At 39.8% G+C, this 17,410-nt stretch overlaps 1 protein-coding gene across 3 annotated transcripts in view; it reads right to left on the reverse strand.

Annotated features, from left to right (window-relative positions):
• The window catches only part of dock1 (dedicator of cytokinesis 1), a 469,250-nt gene that overhangs the window by 286,342 nt on the left and 165,498 nt on the right, over positions 1 to 17,410 (reverse strand). For all 3 annotated transcript variants that reach the window (XM_063002899.1, XM_063002901.1, XM_063002900.1), the window contains 3 exons: positions 15,239 to 15,347; positions 9,704 to 9,774; positions 1,933 to 2,039 (listed from right to left, as the gene is read on the reverse strand). In XM_063002899.1, coding sequence (XP_062858969.1) covers positions 1,933 to 2,039; positions 9,704 to 9,774; positions 15,239 to 15,347 — 287 coding nt within the window. The remainder of the gene's footprint in view (positions 1 to 1,932; positions 2,040 to 9,703; positions 9,775 to 15,238; positions 15,348 to 17,410) is intronic.

Here is a 17,410-nt window from a genome sequence, read left to right on the forward strand (position 1 = left end):
CACTTATGTTGCCAGCTATTTAGACATTAATGGCTGTGTGTTGAGTTATTTTCAGAAGACAGTAAATCTACACTGCTATACAAGCTGTACACTGACTACTCTAAGTTATATCCAAGTTTCATGTCTATAGTGTTGTCCCATGAAAAGATATAATGAAATATTTGCAGAAATGTGAGGGGTGTACTCACTTTTGTGATACACTGTATATGTATGGGAAATGCATCAAAGGCTAAATGCAACAAATCAGAATAAAATATCTTCAGATAAGAAAAGCTGCTTTGTGCCAAAGATGACACTATGGACTTAGTATGAGGGTTGTTCGAAAAGTTTCCGCACTTTTTTTGTCAAAACAACGAATGACATCACTTCTCTACATATTCACCTTCGGATGCACCCCTTGATTTAATTTATGCATTTTCTCCCAATTTAGCGTAGTCAACTTCCGCTGCTAGGGGATCCCTGATTGGAGTCAAGGTGGGTATATTGGTGCTCACACCTCCTCCGAACCCCATGCAGCCCTTAGCGGTACTCTTCGTTTCACCCATGCATTCTGCACAGGCGCCTCTCTATCTGCTAATCAGGGTCCTTACACAGCGTTTGAAGACCCCACCCACATAGTCCAGTCATCCCGCCCTAACAGAGACGTGTGGCAGGCACTGCCAATTATGCCCGCTAGATAGCGCCCAGCCAACCAGTGGCAATGCCAAGTTTTGAAACGAGGAGTTCAGAATCTCGGCGTTGGTGTGCTAGAGAAATTTACCGCTGTGCCACCTGGGTGCCCCTCATACAACTTTTAATTGCCGCAAGCAAAAAATGTTGTTGGTTGAGCATATAGCCACTGATGCACCGCTACTTTCACATCATCATCTTTGAGTGGTCCAAAAAGGTGAAAATCTGATGCCGCTAAATCCAGACTATAAGCTCTATCTCAGTCTCTCAAACACGACCAATTAAACATAAAAGTGTGGAAACTTTTAAAGATCCCTCATAGTATTCTAGGTGTCCACTCAGAATGAAGCTAATATTTCAAGTACATGGTACTTCAAGTTTGGTACAAAAGCAGCATCCAGGAAAGACATTGATGAGCAAAGATGATCAGAGGATCTCCAGTTCGAAAAAATTATTGAAATGTTTAAAAACAATGTACCTTAAAGAAAGATTGGAAAGGAATTTGCATATTTCTCCCGCTACATTGCATAATATCATTAAACGATTAAAGGAATCGGGAGGAATTTCAGTGCCTGAACGTCAACATTACAAAGAGGTAAATGCTTTACTGTCCCAACATGTTTTGGAATGTGTTGCAGGCCTGAAATGCAGGAATGGATGTACTGTATATTAATAAATGAAATGAAGTTGACCAGACAAAACATGAAATATCTTGGGTTCTAACTGTCTGCAATCAAATAAAAGTCAAAGTAAATGTAAGGAACACTGCATTTTTATTTCAGTTGCAGTTTTTTGTTTTATTTTTTAGGAAAATGCTTGCTTTTGTGAGAAGATCTGTGACTGAAATCATGTAGTATGAGATTCCTGACTAACTGAAGAGCTTTGTGCACTACCCACTGAAACAAAACAACAAAAGGAAATTGCAAGTAACTGAATTGTGTACTGTGCACTGTCAAGGTCAAGTAACGCACTATTTAATGTTTAAAAAAATGACAACTACACACTACTGAGTCTGTAGCGTGCATTGTAGAGCTATTATGTGTTTAAAGAAAGCTTATAAGCAGCAGTGCAGCATTAATAGATCAGTGTAGCTCAGCTTTGAACGTTTAAAGGACACAGAGTACTTAGTATGTATAACAGAGAGCCAGAACTGCTGTTAAAGCAAAAGCAAATGGGTGAATATGAATGCATGTGTGCACCGAGCGTTACCCCATCTACATGCACTTTCCATAATCAGCACTGGCACCCCGGGCGTTCACCTACCGTGTTGTGTGAAGAGATCACTGTGAACAATGTCGATCATGCAGTAGAGCTTTTGCTTGACCAGACGACCTGGAGGCACCTTGAGGATGAATTCACTGAACAGCTTACTGCAAACACAGACAGATAAAGATGTGTGACTAAGAGATGCTAAATTATTCTTTATATGTATTTATTTATTAGGATTTAGGATTTTAACTTCATGTTTTTACACTTTGGTTTTACATTCATGACAGACCAAGTAATTACTGGTTACACAAGATTCATCAGTTCACAAGTTTAATGTCAAACACAGTCATGTACAATTTTGTATCTCCAATTCACCTTGCTTTTAATAACAAGGTAAAATAAAAAGACATTACCAGAGTAACTGTATTTGAATCACATTTAATGAGGTAATTACAGTTCTTCTCAGACTGCATGTTTAAGGATTAATGTTGTAGTTTTGACAATGAAATCAGGTATTACATACCTTGCATTAATGTGCAGAACTTAGGTATGTACCCAATGTAATGTCAATTGTTGGTTTACTTTACTTAGCTTCCTAACTCGGTGCGGAGCTTTTTTTGCACAACAGATAACTGGCAACTGATTTATAGTTATTTAAATTAGCAAAAGGGCCATTTTTAAAACAAGTACATGAAACACACTAGCACATTTCCAGTAATTTACCACTGTAGTATTTTATTATTTGCAACATCAATAACTTGTTTCTTTTTAAAAACACTTTTCTTTTTGGAGTGGATTGGGCTATGTGACCATCAGGAATTGTCTGTTCTGTAGTGAGTTGGAGGTTAATAAATATTTTTTGCAATGCATTGTTGGTATTATGGTTTGGCGTGGACGATAAGGTCACAAATACTGTAAAGCTTGTGTGTGTGGTGATGTATTCTGATAGAAACTATATTATGCCCCTCTCACACGTTTTTACAGCTCCTCCCCCGGGTTTCCCCTCACCCTGTATCCTGCATTCTCATTGACTGGAGTTCCACATAGCACTCGCTGCTACTCGCAACCTGCTCACAATGCCTTTCACACTACATGATTTTGAGTCGTCGACTGGTCCAGATATTTAATATGATAGATATTTTTCTCGAGCCTGCGAGCGCTCGGCGAGCCGCTCGGATCGAGTCATTAAACAGTTCACACATAGCGATCGAGAGCCAAGTTTCGATCCCGCAGTGAACGCAGAGTTGCCTCCAAGCTGCCACATCTAGCGTTGACCAGTCTGCGAGTGAAAATCAAAGCAAGAATTGTGTAGTGTGAACTAGGCATCATCTTAAAAATCCAGATAGGAAGTTTTGGACAGTCTCCTGTCAACATGGTTGCTTAGACCATCTAAAGTTCTAAAATAATAAATAATTCTCATTTAAATTAGATCACTGCAGTGGTAATTGGCCAGCATTATTTACATTAGATGTTTTAAGCATATTTTTTTCAGTTCCGGCAGACTTTTTTGATAATATTGCTTTTATAGCTGGTCATGAGTTCATGGCATCCACTTTATCTTCTCCACAAGGACCATTGAACACTACTGTTGTTCTGTGTAATGGACTGGGTGCACAGTAGTCTGCAGTAAGATGGCAGGGGTGGCACACCTGCATAACAGATCAAAGGATTAAATTCTTGCCCACACAGCCTGGTACACACATACAATCAGCCCAGCGGTGTGTTGGCCCTGTTGTGACTGGTTTGTAGATGTAAACGAGACAGCAATAGTTCCATATCGGGCACTGTCGGGCATGGCACAGATTGAGAAGCACTAGCTGGCAGACTCTCAGCATGACAGTGTAAAGCTACTTACTGCAACAGCATGCACTTATAGTGAGCAAGCAAGCTGTCATGCTGTACAGTACAAAAGTGTCACACACTGTGAATACACAAAGTTTACACACCCTTGTGAAAAACCAGTCAGACCAACAGAGATTTCAAAACTCCTCCATCTTTGACCTACAATATGTGTAATTTCATTGGACAAACAAACTGAAACTGAGGGGGAAAATGCAAATAATATGTTTGATGTTAAAAAATAAAGGCTGTTATTTCTTTATCTAGATTTAAAATGGGATGTTCAACAAGCTCAAGGTCATTTATTTATTAGGATTTTATCTTCATGTTTTACACTTTGGTTACATTCATGACAGAACACGTAGTTACTGGTTACACAAGATTCATCAGTCCAGGTATTTAATGTCTAACACAGTCGTGGACAATTTTGTATCTCCAATTTACCTCGCTTGCATGTCTTTGGACTGTAGGAGGAAACCGGAGCCCCCAGAGGAAACCCACACAGACACACATGCAAACTCCACACAGAAAGGCCCCAGATCGCTCCACCTGGGAATCAAACCCAGGACTCTCTTGCTGTGAGGCGACAGTGCTGTTGGATTTTCTTTTTGGATATCACAAAGCTGGTCTTGACTGCTCAAGTCCTGGATGTGTTGCTTTAGCAGTTTAAAGCTTCAGATGTGAGCGCTCCGCAGTATTCAAGCTCTCGTGTTTTTCTGTGTTTAGTACCGTAATGGCGATTTAAACAATAGATTTAAACTGTGATCCTTAAACAGATTTACATCTGACTTTAGTAAATAAATACTTAGAAGTTCATGTCTTGGTAAAACTTTACCGTCTCTGTTAACAACACTCAGTTCTGTTCACCAACACATTGGGATGAAGCTGGATACACTCACACACACATAAATTGAAACTTACGTAAATGTAAGAAAAAGCAGTCCCGTCAAAATAAAAAACAATCCTGTTCTATTGCATGTGTAATGTACATTTATTTACGCCTGATTTTTGATGCTGGTTGGGGACATCCAAAACAAACACAACGAGCCACCAGTTAACCATGTGCCACTCTTACATGCATCACCCAGTGACTAGTTAAGAATTAAATCTGCTAGAGATTAAAGAAGTGGCAGGGTAAATCCTCATGTCAATCATAATTATACAGCAATGATGTTCACAAAAGACCACATTAACCTGGGCAGCAACCGTTGCCCTATGTTTCCACGGCAACCTGACCATAATTAACCTCGCAGTGTGATGAGCGTGTGGTAAAACACAAACAACATGAAAGCAGTTACACCGATCAGCCATGACATTAAAACCACCTCCTTGTTTCTACACTCACTGTCACTACACTCACGCTGGCCACATGGCGCTATTGGCCGGATATCTTTGGTTGGTGGACAATTCTCAGTCCAGCAGTGACAGTGAGGTGTTTAAAAACTCCATCAGCATTGCTGTATCTGATGCACTCATACCAGCACAACACACACTAACACACCACCACCATGTCAGTGTCGCTGCAGTGCTGAGAATGATCCACCACCCAAATAATACCCACTCTGTAGTGGTACTGTGGGGGTCCTGACTATTAAGGAACAGGGTGAAAGCAGGCTAAAAAAAACATGCAGAGAAACAGATGGACTACAGTCAGTAACTGTAGAACTACAAAGTGCTTCTATATGGTAAGTGGAGCTGATAAAAGGGACAGTGAGTGTAGAAACAAGGAGGTGGTTTTAATGTTATGGCTGATCGGTGTACATGTGCATGTAAGTAAATATATAATCAGCCAGTTAAGCTAAGAGCTAAGTTAATTCCACGACGAGACAGAAAGCAGATTTCCTTTCATAGTGCTATTAAAGAGCCAAACCAAACGAGCGCTTTCTCCCTACTTTCCATAAAATTCCAGGAACAAAACGAGCCTAATTCGTCAAATTGGCAAAACATAAAGCCTATCTTCAGCCTTAATTTAATTTGCAGTCCTTGAGGCTGCTCGCACGGGCTAAGCGACGGAAAAGCTGTAGAGTAGGAACCCATTACATTTACTTTCTTAGATCAGCACACCACAACATCATAATTATATCTTACAGATTGAAAATATGCAGAGCATCAGCAATTCATGGTTTCCTGTTCATTACAAAACTTGGCCCACTGCACACAGAAGATTTAGCTGATGCTTCCGTATTCTTTAATTGTGTTAAATTGACTTGATTTAAATAAATTTTACACTGAAGAACATTTTATAAGCCAAGTGTTTGTTTCTTTAACAGGTTCAGTCCAGGTGATAATGACCATATGATATTAATATTGGAATCAATTTATCATGATGCACTTTTCAACCTTCATCAGGTGTTAGTTTTTTTTTTTCTTATACATATTTATATAAATTCAAGCCAATAGATTGCAATAGCCAATTCAGATGCAAATGAAAGCAGGCAAACATGACATGCTACCCCATGAATTTGCATTAATCAACAGCACAAGTGTCAGGCTGTTTTAATTTGTTTAGAGGCAGAGTTTTATGCTGAGACTTAGTCTGGTCAAAATGACAGAAGCAGTACCTACAGCAGTAAAGTGTTAGATTTAACATAATATTTTCCTACTGGGCCAAAAATATTAAATAAAATATAGCCAAATTATTATTTTTTATTGGCAAATAAGGATTATTATTAATAGTATTTGTTAGCTCGAACAGTCAAACAAACTTTCCTTGTATGCAACGTTTTGTACACACAAGACAACATTTCATCTCCAAAATTAATATTACAATACAATAATGATTTTTTTTTTACTATTTAACCCTTGTGTGATGTTCATAGTTTTGTTACTCAGCCAATGTTTGCGGGTCTGGTGGACCAACCGCATTATTGTGTTTTTAAATCAATACAGCCAAAACTTATTTAACATACAACATATCAGATGTTTACTTTAAGATTTTTACAAGCAATAAAGACAGCATATTTGGTTAATATTTACTATTTACCTATGTTGGATCATATTCATAAATAACATAATAACATAAGTCAGCTTTAGTGTGTGTGTGTGTGTGTGTGTTGCATACAGTCATTTGATGCATGTATGCTGTGTCTGTCTGTGTCTCTGTATGTCATTCTCTTTCTCTGACTGCCTGATTTGTCTGTCTTTCTCTTTGTCTGTCTGTCTGTTTTTATCTATCCGTCTGCCTGTTTGTTTCTCTCTCGGTCTCTCTGCCTGTATGTTTCTCTCTGTCTGCCTGTCTTTCTCTCTCTCTGTGCATCTGTCTGTTTCTCTCGGTCTGTCTTTCTGTCTGTCTGTCTGTCTGCCTCTCTCTCTGTCTGGCACTCTGTCTGTCTCTCTCTCTCACACACAGAGACACACACACCGACAGTAGGATATGTTGTAGTAGTAGGACAGAGTAAAGGGACACACTTTTAAATCTGCAGGTCCAGTGGACCCAAACACCACGTGTAATATAAATGTGTAGGGAGGGTGCACAGTGTGAACTCATTAAAAACTTGTTATTTTATATGTTCTTCACACAAAATGAACCAAATGCAAGGAGTCTGAGGTTAAAATAATAATAAATAGCATCATTTTTCTTTTGGTAATCATTGAAAACGGGTCCCACAGACCCAAACACCACACAAGGGTTAATATTATCTAATCTAACTAATATTTTACATTTATGAAAGCTTTAAAACTAGGGAAATTAAATACAAACTGCTAACACATTGGCAGATCCATAATGACAAAATGAATTTTTAGTATTAGTCTGATTAAAGGAATACTTTACTAAGTGGCAGGTTTCTGGTGATATCAGAGCTTAAATAGATGTCTGGACATTAAAATATATCACTGCTAGGTTCTCAAGCTGTGCACCAATTAAGTGCTTGCCCTGTAATTACTGCAAATTAAACACAGTAGTCATAGCCATCTCTCACTGGTACCCCTAGAGAACATAATTGATCACTTTTACCACAAAACACTGAATTATTTGAGGTAAAACTAGCAAATTTCAAGCATCTGAGTCAAAAGAACCAACCTTACAGAGAAGTAGTTTTTATGTTAGGGGAGTTAGCAGGCATTTTTCTAAAGTGGCACCAAAGCGAGAGACTTCTGAAAAAAGTAAAGTTGTATTTCTGGAAATGAAGTCCTCTCCTGTGCCTGTGGATTTAAGTTTGCTAGGGGAATAGAATCCACCTTTCAAAATCTCTGTTGTTTTAAGCTGTATGAAGATATACGTCACTGCTTGGGCTCACAGATTGTGGAGAACAATTGCTTGTCCTGGCCAAATGCTTCGAGGTAAGTGCTGGAACAGTAGAGCTCAGTCACATTTAACACCTAATGATTCTCACATTCTATGCTTATATAGCTAACAGAGTGAAATCCTAGTAGCACCACAGTATGGTTTAGTATGTTGCTAGTATGTGCAAGAGGGGCTCATCCATAATTTAAAATTGGAACCAGATAGAGGGTAAGAACTGGTAGGAGAAGGAAAACAGTATATACCTGTATCTTAGACATGTCTATATATTTACATTTTAGACTTCGACATCCCATCATAAAAGTGTTAATATTTCTTAAGCTGTTTTTTTTTTTTTTTGCTCCTCCTTCCAGACCAAAGAAATTCCTGTACACTTATGAGCAAAAATATTAGTACACTAATACGCATGGCGATGCCCAATTAGTGGGAGTTGTGCAAGTCACAGTCAGGGACATACTAAATGTTGGGCATACAAAAGTCACTCATAGTTCACGTGTTAAATGCAGCAGATGTGATCAGCATAAAGACCCTAGTGACTTTGATTAGAACCGTTATGGCCAAATAATGGGGGTAAAGTATCTCAGACAAAGCAAGAAGTGCTCACAAACCATTCTCAGTACCCACTACCAGAGGCATGAGGAGGGGTAGGCAACAAACTACTGACAGGTTGTTGGGTGGCGGGGAATCATTGATGGCAGAGGCTTTGGAGTCTAGTACAGACCAACAGAAGAGCTTGCAAATTCTTCATGTTATTACTAGCGATGAGAAGAACGTGTCAACACAGATTGCATCAAAACCTTGTGTATGGGGCAGCATGAACCAAGCTCGTGTGGTGGGCCGGGCCTGTGAGCATTTTGTTTTCCCATATTTCCTCCCAATTTAGTCGTATCCAATTAACCGATTGCATTATGCTTCCTCTCTACTGATGCTGATCTCTACTGCTGACTGAGGAGAGCGAGACTGACACACGACACACCAACACGTGTGCAGTAGCCGACTGCATCTTTTCACCTGCACGTGGCAAGCTCATATGCAAATCAGCTTTGTATACGAACAGTCACACCATGATCAACGCATTATTCATCGACTCTGTGAAGGCACCATCAATCAGCCAGCAGAGGTCATAATAAGTTATGAGGTTCCAGCTCCGGCTCCCATCATGTATAAACAACAGCCAATCGTTGTTCATGTAGCCGCCCAGCCTGCCGGATGTCAAAGCTGAGTTTCGAGCTGACAAGTCCTGTTGCAATCTCTTTTACAGGTTAAAAATGCACACCAGGCAGCTCAGGTGGCGCAGAGCTAAAACACGCTAGCACACCAGAGCTGCCTGGTGTGCATTATTAACCTGTAAAAGAGATGGCAACAGGATGTACTGTAAGATGATTCACTTGTAACATACAGAAGTGGAATGACCTACTGGTAATGTTCTGGTACCAGATACCACATGACTCAAAGAAGTTTTGTGGCGTCCATGTCTTGGTGAAACATAGCTGTTTTTACAGCAAAACAGGTAGGTGGTCCTAATGTTTGGTTCATCTGTATATAGTGGTTACTTTTAGACACAATAAAAAATTTTATTTTCATATTATTCAGTTATACAGAAGCAAAAGTAAAATCGGTTTATGGTCATGAAGCAGCATTGTGCAGCTGTGTTCTTTGCCTCTGCCTCTTTATTTATTGTATATATGAAGCCACTATATAAAATGTTATTTCTTACATGAGCTATGATGCAGGTTCACTTACCTGAGCTCTTTTGGGTCGAAGACAAGTTTGACGTCATTGACGATGGTAGGAACATATTTCAATGCTGCACCCTAAAAATTAAAAAATACAATTTACAATCAGACTGTAGATAATTATACAAATAAAACCAAATAAGTCAACAGATAAAATTGTACAAAGTAAGCACAGCAACAATTAGAATTGGTTAGCATGTAATGAAACGACTGACAGCATTAAAAATGGCTAATATTCAGCTGAGGATGAGAGACAAAACCAAAAAAAGAATAGTGTGGTATTACAATCTGCATGATGTACACAAAACTGACACAGACCCTTAATGTCTTTCACAACCTTCCACAGTTGGCAAACTCTGGGCTGAGGAGCTACCTATATGCTCTCTCTATTTGCTTTGTTACATAAACCAGTATATCAATAACTTGCTGAGCCCTCATGCTGAGGACACGTTTCACCAGCTGTAAATAAGCCTTTACAAGCCCTACGCAAATCAATAGCAATAAGTACTGATGAGAACACAGGGTCCAGTGTTTTCACCTCTCGGCTCAGTAGCAGGTCTATCACATCTCCATGATGGTTCCATCCATTCATTCACATCTATTTAGAAATGTTTTGGCTCTCAAACGTTCACAGGAAATGTTGCAGAACAACACAAATCTGTAATTCCAATAAATCTGGTGGCAAAGTTGTTTTACAGGACATGACATTTTGATATTAGCCGTAACGCTGCCCTACTCTTAAACAACTTAACAGTGCAATATATAAGTTTTTGTAATCAAAGTAATGTTAAACTTCTGCTATTAGAACATTCAGCACATAAATAACAATGCATTCACAATTTATTTATTATTATTATTATTATTATTATTATTATTACTATTTAGCATATCAAATTAACCAATTGCATTACGCTTCCTCTCTACTGATGTTAATCCCCGCCCTGATTGAGGAGAGCCGAGACCGACACCCCCCCCCCCCCCCCCCCCTTGTGCAGTAGCCCATTGTATCTTTTTACCTGCATGAGGCGAGTTCATATGTGGATCAGCTTTGTGTACAGAGAGCCACACCCTGATCAACACATTATCCCTCGTCTCTGTGCAGGCGCACAGCACAGAGAAATCCCCGTCCGGCTCCCACCCTGTATGAACAACAGCCAATCGTTGTTTATGTAGGCGCCTAGCCTGCCGGATGGCAGAGCTGAGATTCGAAATGACAAATTCGAAATGTCAGCTCTGGTGGGCTAGCGTGTTTTACCTCTGCGCCTCCATAGCGCCCACAACTTTTGGGGAACAAAAAAACCACATAGGTGGTTAATTAAATATGTAACTTAATTTAACAATACAACAAACATTAACCTGATAGTAAGCCAAGAAGCTGAACAAGTCCCTCACCTTTTATAAAACGCAGTGCAGATATCACAATTCGAAATAAGCATAAATGGATTAGTTTAAATAGCAAGGGTAATGTCTTTGTACTGTTTTTAATTAAGTACAAGTTAATTGTTAGCAACTCAGGAGGTTAGGCAGTGTGTGTGTGTGAAAAAAAGAGAAAATGAGATAGAAAGAAAGTAAAAGGACAAAAAAGAGGATAAAAAGAACATTATGACCACCTTTCTAATACTGAGTTGGTCCCCCTTTTGCAGCCCCTTTATGCAACAAACTGTGATGCACTGTGTATTCTGGCACCTTTCTATCAGAACCAGCATTAACTTCTTCAGCAATCTGAGCTACAGTAGCTCGTCTGTTGGATTGAACCACACAGGCCAGACTTCACTTCCCTAGTGCATCAATGACCCTGTCGCTGGTTTACCCCTGTTCCTTCCTTGGACCACTTTTGATAGATACTGACCACTGCAGACCGGGAACACCCCACAAGAGCTGCAGTTTTGGAGATGTTCTGAGCCAGTCATCTAGCCATCACAATATGGCCCTTGTCAAACTCGCTTAAATCCTTCTAACACATTAACTTTGAGGATAAAATGTTCATTTGCTGCCTAATATATCCCACCCACTAACAGGTGCTGTAATGAAGAGTCAGTGGTCATAATGTTATTCCCTGTGTATAGGAAGGAGGGGGGGGGGTTGGAATGTAAGGAAAAGTGTTTTATCTTATCAAAACACTTCTTTTTGAACAAATATTTCCTGGATGTGAATCAAAGTGGGTTCATGTCATAACAACTAATTATGATCATGTGACCAATATTTAAGAGACTGATTAATGCTATATATTAAAGTAGGTGTGGTGCTTTAGGATGAATTTACCTGTTCCTTTCTTTCAGTTCTGAACATGTGGTGTGTAAGAAAAGGAGAGAAAATGCAGATGGTGGGTCTGGGTTCAGGGATCAGTAACCATACAGAGCTTGTGGGAGAACCTGAGCTTCAGCAGCAGAATAAGAACATCTGAAGCTTCTGCTTTAACATTTTCCCTCTCTCAGCGTCCCTGTGATAATGTTCTTTTCACGATTGTGCGCTCTCGTTCACTCTCTCGTGTGTGTTGCTACAGATTTATTTGGACTGAAGTACAGTTTTAAAAAAAGGGCAGCTCAAGTGTTTACCTTTGAGAAACTGAAAAAAGCAAATGACAACAGAGCCCCTGATGCTGCCTCTGGCTGGTAAAGCTCTGAATATAATAAGGTGCCATTTGCCGTTAGTGCTTTGTAATCAGAATAGGGTAGCAGTTATTGTCAGTGTATAGCAGTGTAGGGCAGCCTTGTTAGAAAAAAATAACACGAGAGGTTAGAGCAAGGCCAACAGGAGGAGTGCTTCACACCAAAACTGCTGGAGCTGGCAGGTTGAACAAAGCAATACAATCAAGTAAACAGAGGGAAAACAACAAGCGAGAAAAAGAGACCTGGATAAACATGCGATTTTAACAGGGGGTGTGGACTTTTTAGATTCACTGGGCAAATCAGATTTTTATCATGATGCAACCAACTTTCTTTACTGAACACAATTCATCCTCAGCTGAAGATTTTAAATATGTTTTAAAGTGTGTTTAACAGTGGAAGAGTTAGAAGTAAAGGAAGTACAACCAACACAGTAAGTGGCGAGAGAGAGAGAGAGAGAGAGAGAGAGAGAGAGAGAGAGAGAGAGAGAGAGAGAGAGAGAGAGAGAGAGAGAGAGAGAAAGAAAAAGAAAGAAAGGGGAATATGTTATAAATACCTTAAGAAGAAGCTAAAGAGGAAGAGAAGGAAATTGTAGAAAAAGAGAAAGAGCAGACAGAAATAAAGACAAAGATCAGAACAAAAAAGAAAACGCAGCATCATTCTGCACCAGAAAGAAAGAAAAAGACAAAACAAACACAATATTCAAAACATCGACATTATTGACAGTAATGGACACAGTACATCACACTTAAATATATGCTACTACAACTTTATACCTGCAAATAAACTAGAGACAAGAACAAAGCATTTTAATGTACATTTACTTTACTCTGGTAAACTATGTAACACAGATTTACATTGAAGACCAATAAGAAAACGACTTTGCTGCATACGTTCCTAAATAGAGAGGCCTATCATACTGATTTTTTTTTTTTTTTTTTTTTTTGTGGATAATGATTTTTTCAGACAGTAAGTACAATTTTGCCCAGGGCACCTGATAATCTGGGTATGATTCAACCTTGGATAATTGCAGCACTGAACCGCAGAACTGTTTCTGAACTGGTACCTTTAAACAATTACAAATCATTTCTGAGGAACAATTGCAAGCTTATTTTTCAATATCTAGGAAAACAAAGGGAATTTTATGAACCTCTGTACAGCTCATCCTTCACTGAAAAATACCAGAATAATCCATAACCTCCTGCCATCCAGTAACAGCAGGTAGTCCAAGTGCCTGAATTGACTGCATCCACTATTTTGCGGGCTAAAAGCCCATTCACACCATTGCATTTCAAGCTATTTATTTGTATCTAATTTAGATTACAAATGATTCAAATAAAGGGACTAGTTTAAAGAGACTAGTTTTATCTAAAGGTACAGTCAAGCTGGAAAGTCTGCACACCCCTTTCACCTTCTCCACGTTTTATTAAAATCAAAAATCAAATTGTAAAATACCATATGTACACAAGTGTGCACACACTGAGCGATCTGGGGAGGACAGGCCTTGGGAACCCGAGGAGGAACCCGAGGGTCACTCTGACAGAGCTTCAGCACATCCTTGTGACATCCAGGCAGCACTCCACAAATCACACCTTTATGGTAGAGTAGCCAGATGGAAGCCACTCCTTAGTAAAAGGCACATGACAGCCCGCTTGGAGTTTGCCTAAAGGCACCTAGAGGACTCTCAAACCATGAGAAACAAGATTCTCTGGTCTGATGAAACCAAAATTGAACTTTGTGGCCTGAATACCAAGCGTCACGTCTGGAAAGAAACAGACACTGCTTATCACCTGGCTAATGCCATCCCTACGGTAAAGCATGGCGGTGGCAGCATCAAGATGTGGAGATGTTTTTCAGCAGCAGGACGCAGGGTGTGCAGGCTTGTCCTAATAGAGGGACAATCGAACATCTGTGGAAGGAGTTGAAAATGGTTGTGTACTGACGCTCCCCATCCAACCTGACGGAACTGAAAGGATATGCCAAGAGGAATGGGCAAAAATGTCCAAAAACAAGTGTGCCAAGCTGGTAGCTTCTTTCCCCAAGACGCCTTGAAGCTGTAATTGCTGCCAAAGGTGCATCAACCAAGATTTAAGCTAAGGGTGTGTACAGATATGTAACCCTTAAATAAACCATTTTTGTCAGTAAAATAAAATTGCAGATTTTCTAAACCCTGTTTTCACTTCATAATTATCAGTGATTTTGTGTAGATGTTTGAGTAAAAAAAAGAATTCAATCTATTATAGAATGAGTCTGTAACATAATACAACGTGGAGACGATGAAAGAGGTGTACAGACTTTCTGGCTTGACTGTACATCTACAGATGAGCGTCACATAGTGTCCTCTGGGTAAAGCAATTAATATACAGTCACTATAAATCACCCAGAACCTCATATAATAAGGTCAAGTACAGGCAGCTTGTGAGAAGTGCCAATGTGCCAGAAAAAGTCAGAGTTTGCCAAAAAGTAAAATGTAGAAGTGTACCAGTGAGTAATAGTCAGCTTCAAGCACTGGTAGGGTCAAAAAAAAATTTTTCTCTTTGAAAGAGCTGAATGACTGGACTTCATTAGTAGACTAAAAGCATGTTCTCATTCATACCAAATGTGTTCAGTGTGGTTAGATTGAGGCTTTGTGCTGGCCACTAGTATTCTGACATTCAAAACAACTTAACACATGTCCTTACAGACTCCACTTTTAGCACACAAGCATAGACATGCTGGCAGAGCAAATGGTCTTTCCAAAACTACTGTGACAAAGTTATACATACACATACAGTATAATACATTTTAGAAACCTGTTAGCAATGGGTGTGGCTGAAACACCTGAACTTAATTAATGGGAAAGGTGTTTTCCCGTATGCTCAGATTTTTACCAATAATCCACACATGATATGATCAAACACTGGGGAAATACACACTATAAAGAAATAGTAATGTACCTTGACCATGCTGGTGCTTTCTGCATCGCTGTTCATCATTATACTGAACGAGGTGAAGAGATTCCTTATTGACTCCATAAAATCTGCTTCCCCTTTATTTTCATACAGCCTGTAGAGAACACACAAAGATAACACACAAACAAAGATCAGCCGTCTGGGAAGGATGCTGAACGAAATCCTTATGGCAGGACTGGTCAGTGAACTGTGTTGTTGCAGCATATTAAATGACCCTGACCCTCACAACAGCATCCACAATAATACCCACTGAGACCCACTAGATACCCACAAAGACTGTAAACCAATTATAATGTGCATTTTTGCAGAGAAAAGTAAGTCTGAAAGTACTATAAATGAATATCAGCACTTCTAAAAACAATAGAAAGCTTCCACCGGCGGCACTAGCCCGACCTGAACTCAGTGCTCAGGGCTTTAAATGATTAAGCCCATTTTTTGTTCTGTACTCTCTACAAAGACACATGAAGGACAGCATGTCCTCTCCCTGCAGGCCTGAAACCCATCACTTACTCTGAACTCAATTTATCTAGAGGTCATTAAGTCACACAGCAGCACCCCTAACATCGACCCAGAGACTCCTTTATTCTACAGTAGTCTGTTGGACACAAGCCTGTCAGTGGAGCACCTTTATTCTAGCAGAGCTTCAAAAAGGAACTGGAAATGATGGCATTATTTGGTTTGTAATCACAAGTATCACGATAGAAGGAAATGAAATGTGATTTAATGCAAAAGCTTGTCTAATAGGATCACCTGCCTGGCAGATTCAGTTTTCCTAAAAGATGAGTTTGGCTTATTAAAAATCTCACAATAAACCTGCAGACATGTTAAAAAAAAGACCTGAAATATTCATTCAACATTTCACTCAGAGGAATGAAAACATCTGACAGGCGCCCAGGTGGTGCAGCGGGATATTCCGCTAGCACACCAGTGCCAAGATTATGAACTCCTCGGTTCGACCGGTCGGTTGGGTGCCATCTAGCAGGCATAATTGGCAGTGCCTGCAGCAGAAAAATTTCTGCTAGGTCTTCAAACGCTGTGTAAGGACCCTGAATGGCAGATAGAGGCACCTGTGCATAATGCATGGGTGAAAAAGGGTTCCGCTAAGGGCTGCGCACGGGTCGGAGGAGGCGTGAGCAGCAATATACCCACCCCGACTGCAATCAGGGATCCCCCAGCAGCGGAAGGCAAATTGACAATAAATAAAATAGAAAAATAATAATAATTAAAAAAAAAAAAAACTATTAATAAATAAATATAAATATGATAGTCAGATGTTTCTTTTTTTCTATTTTTATTAATGCATTTATCTCCCATTTTCTCCCAATTTAGTGTAGTCAATTTGTCTTCCATTGCTGGTAATCCCTGATTGCAGTCTAAGTGGGTATATTGCTGCTCAAGCCCCCTGCGACCCGCTCGTAGCCCTTAGCAAAACCCTTTTTCACCTATGCACTCTGTACAGGCGCCTCTCTATCTGCCAATCAGGGTCCTTACACAACGTTTGAAGACCCCATACACATACTCCGATCATCCCGCCCTAGCAGAACCATGTCTGCTGCAGGCACTGCCAATTATGCCCGCTAGACGGCGCCCAGCCGACCGGTGGCAACACAGAGTTTCAGAATCTCGGCGCTGGTGTGCTAGCGGAATATCCTGTTGCTTAAATTCATTTTTACTAACTGCTTCATGTTGATCATGTTCCGGTGCAACCAGAAAACATTGTGCTCAAAGCACAAATGCACTCTAATCATTATGTCAATCCAAGACTGGGCATTACACACAAACACTAACTTGGACAAGGGGGTAATTTCAAGAAGCACATCCACTTTATTCATGTTTCTGGAAGGTGAAGAACCCAAAGTACTATCAGACAACTCATGTAGACCATGGAATAGCACATCAAACTCTACATAGAAAGTAATCAGAGGTAAAGATTACTTTACTGCACCTACCAGATCCCTCATCCCCATACAGACCTGCTACAAAGCTCTTCATTCTGATCCAATATCAAATATCATCTCTGTCAGCTTTATAATTTCAGTCGGAGGAAAATGACACCACAACACCCTATGAGACTGAATAAGTGAATTAAAGCAGGCAGGAGTATTACTGCTGAAAATAGAGAGCTGAATAACTCCCCAGCAGCTGTCTGCAGACGAA

This window comes from Trichomycterus rosablanca, chromosome 10 (genome assembly GCF_030014385.1).
Source record: "Trichomycterus rosablanca isolate fTriRos1 chromosome 10, fTriRos1.hap1, whole genome shotgun sequence".
Lineage (NCBI taxonomy): Eukaryota > Metazoa > Chordata > Actinopteri > Siluriformes > Trichomycteridae > Trichomycterus > Trichomycterus rosablanca.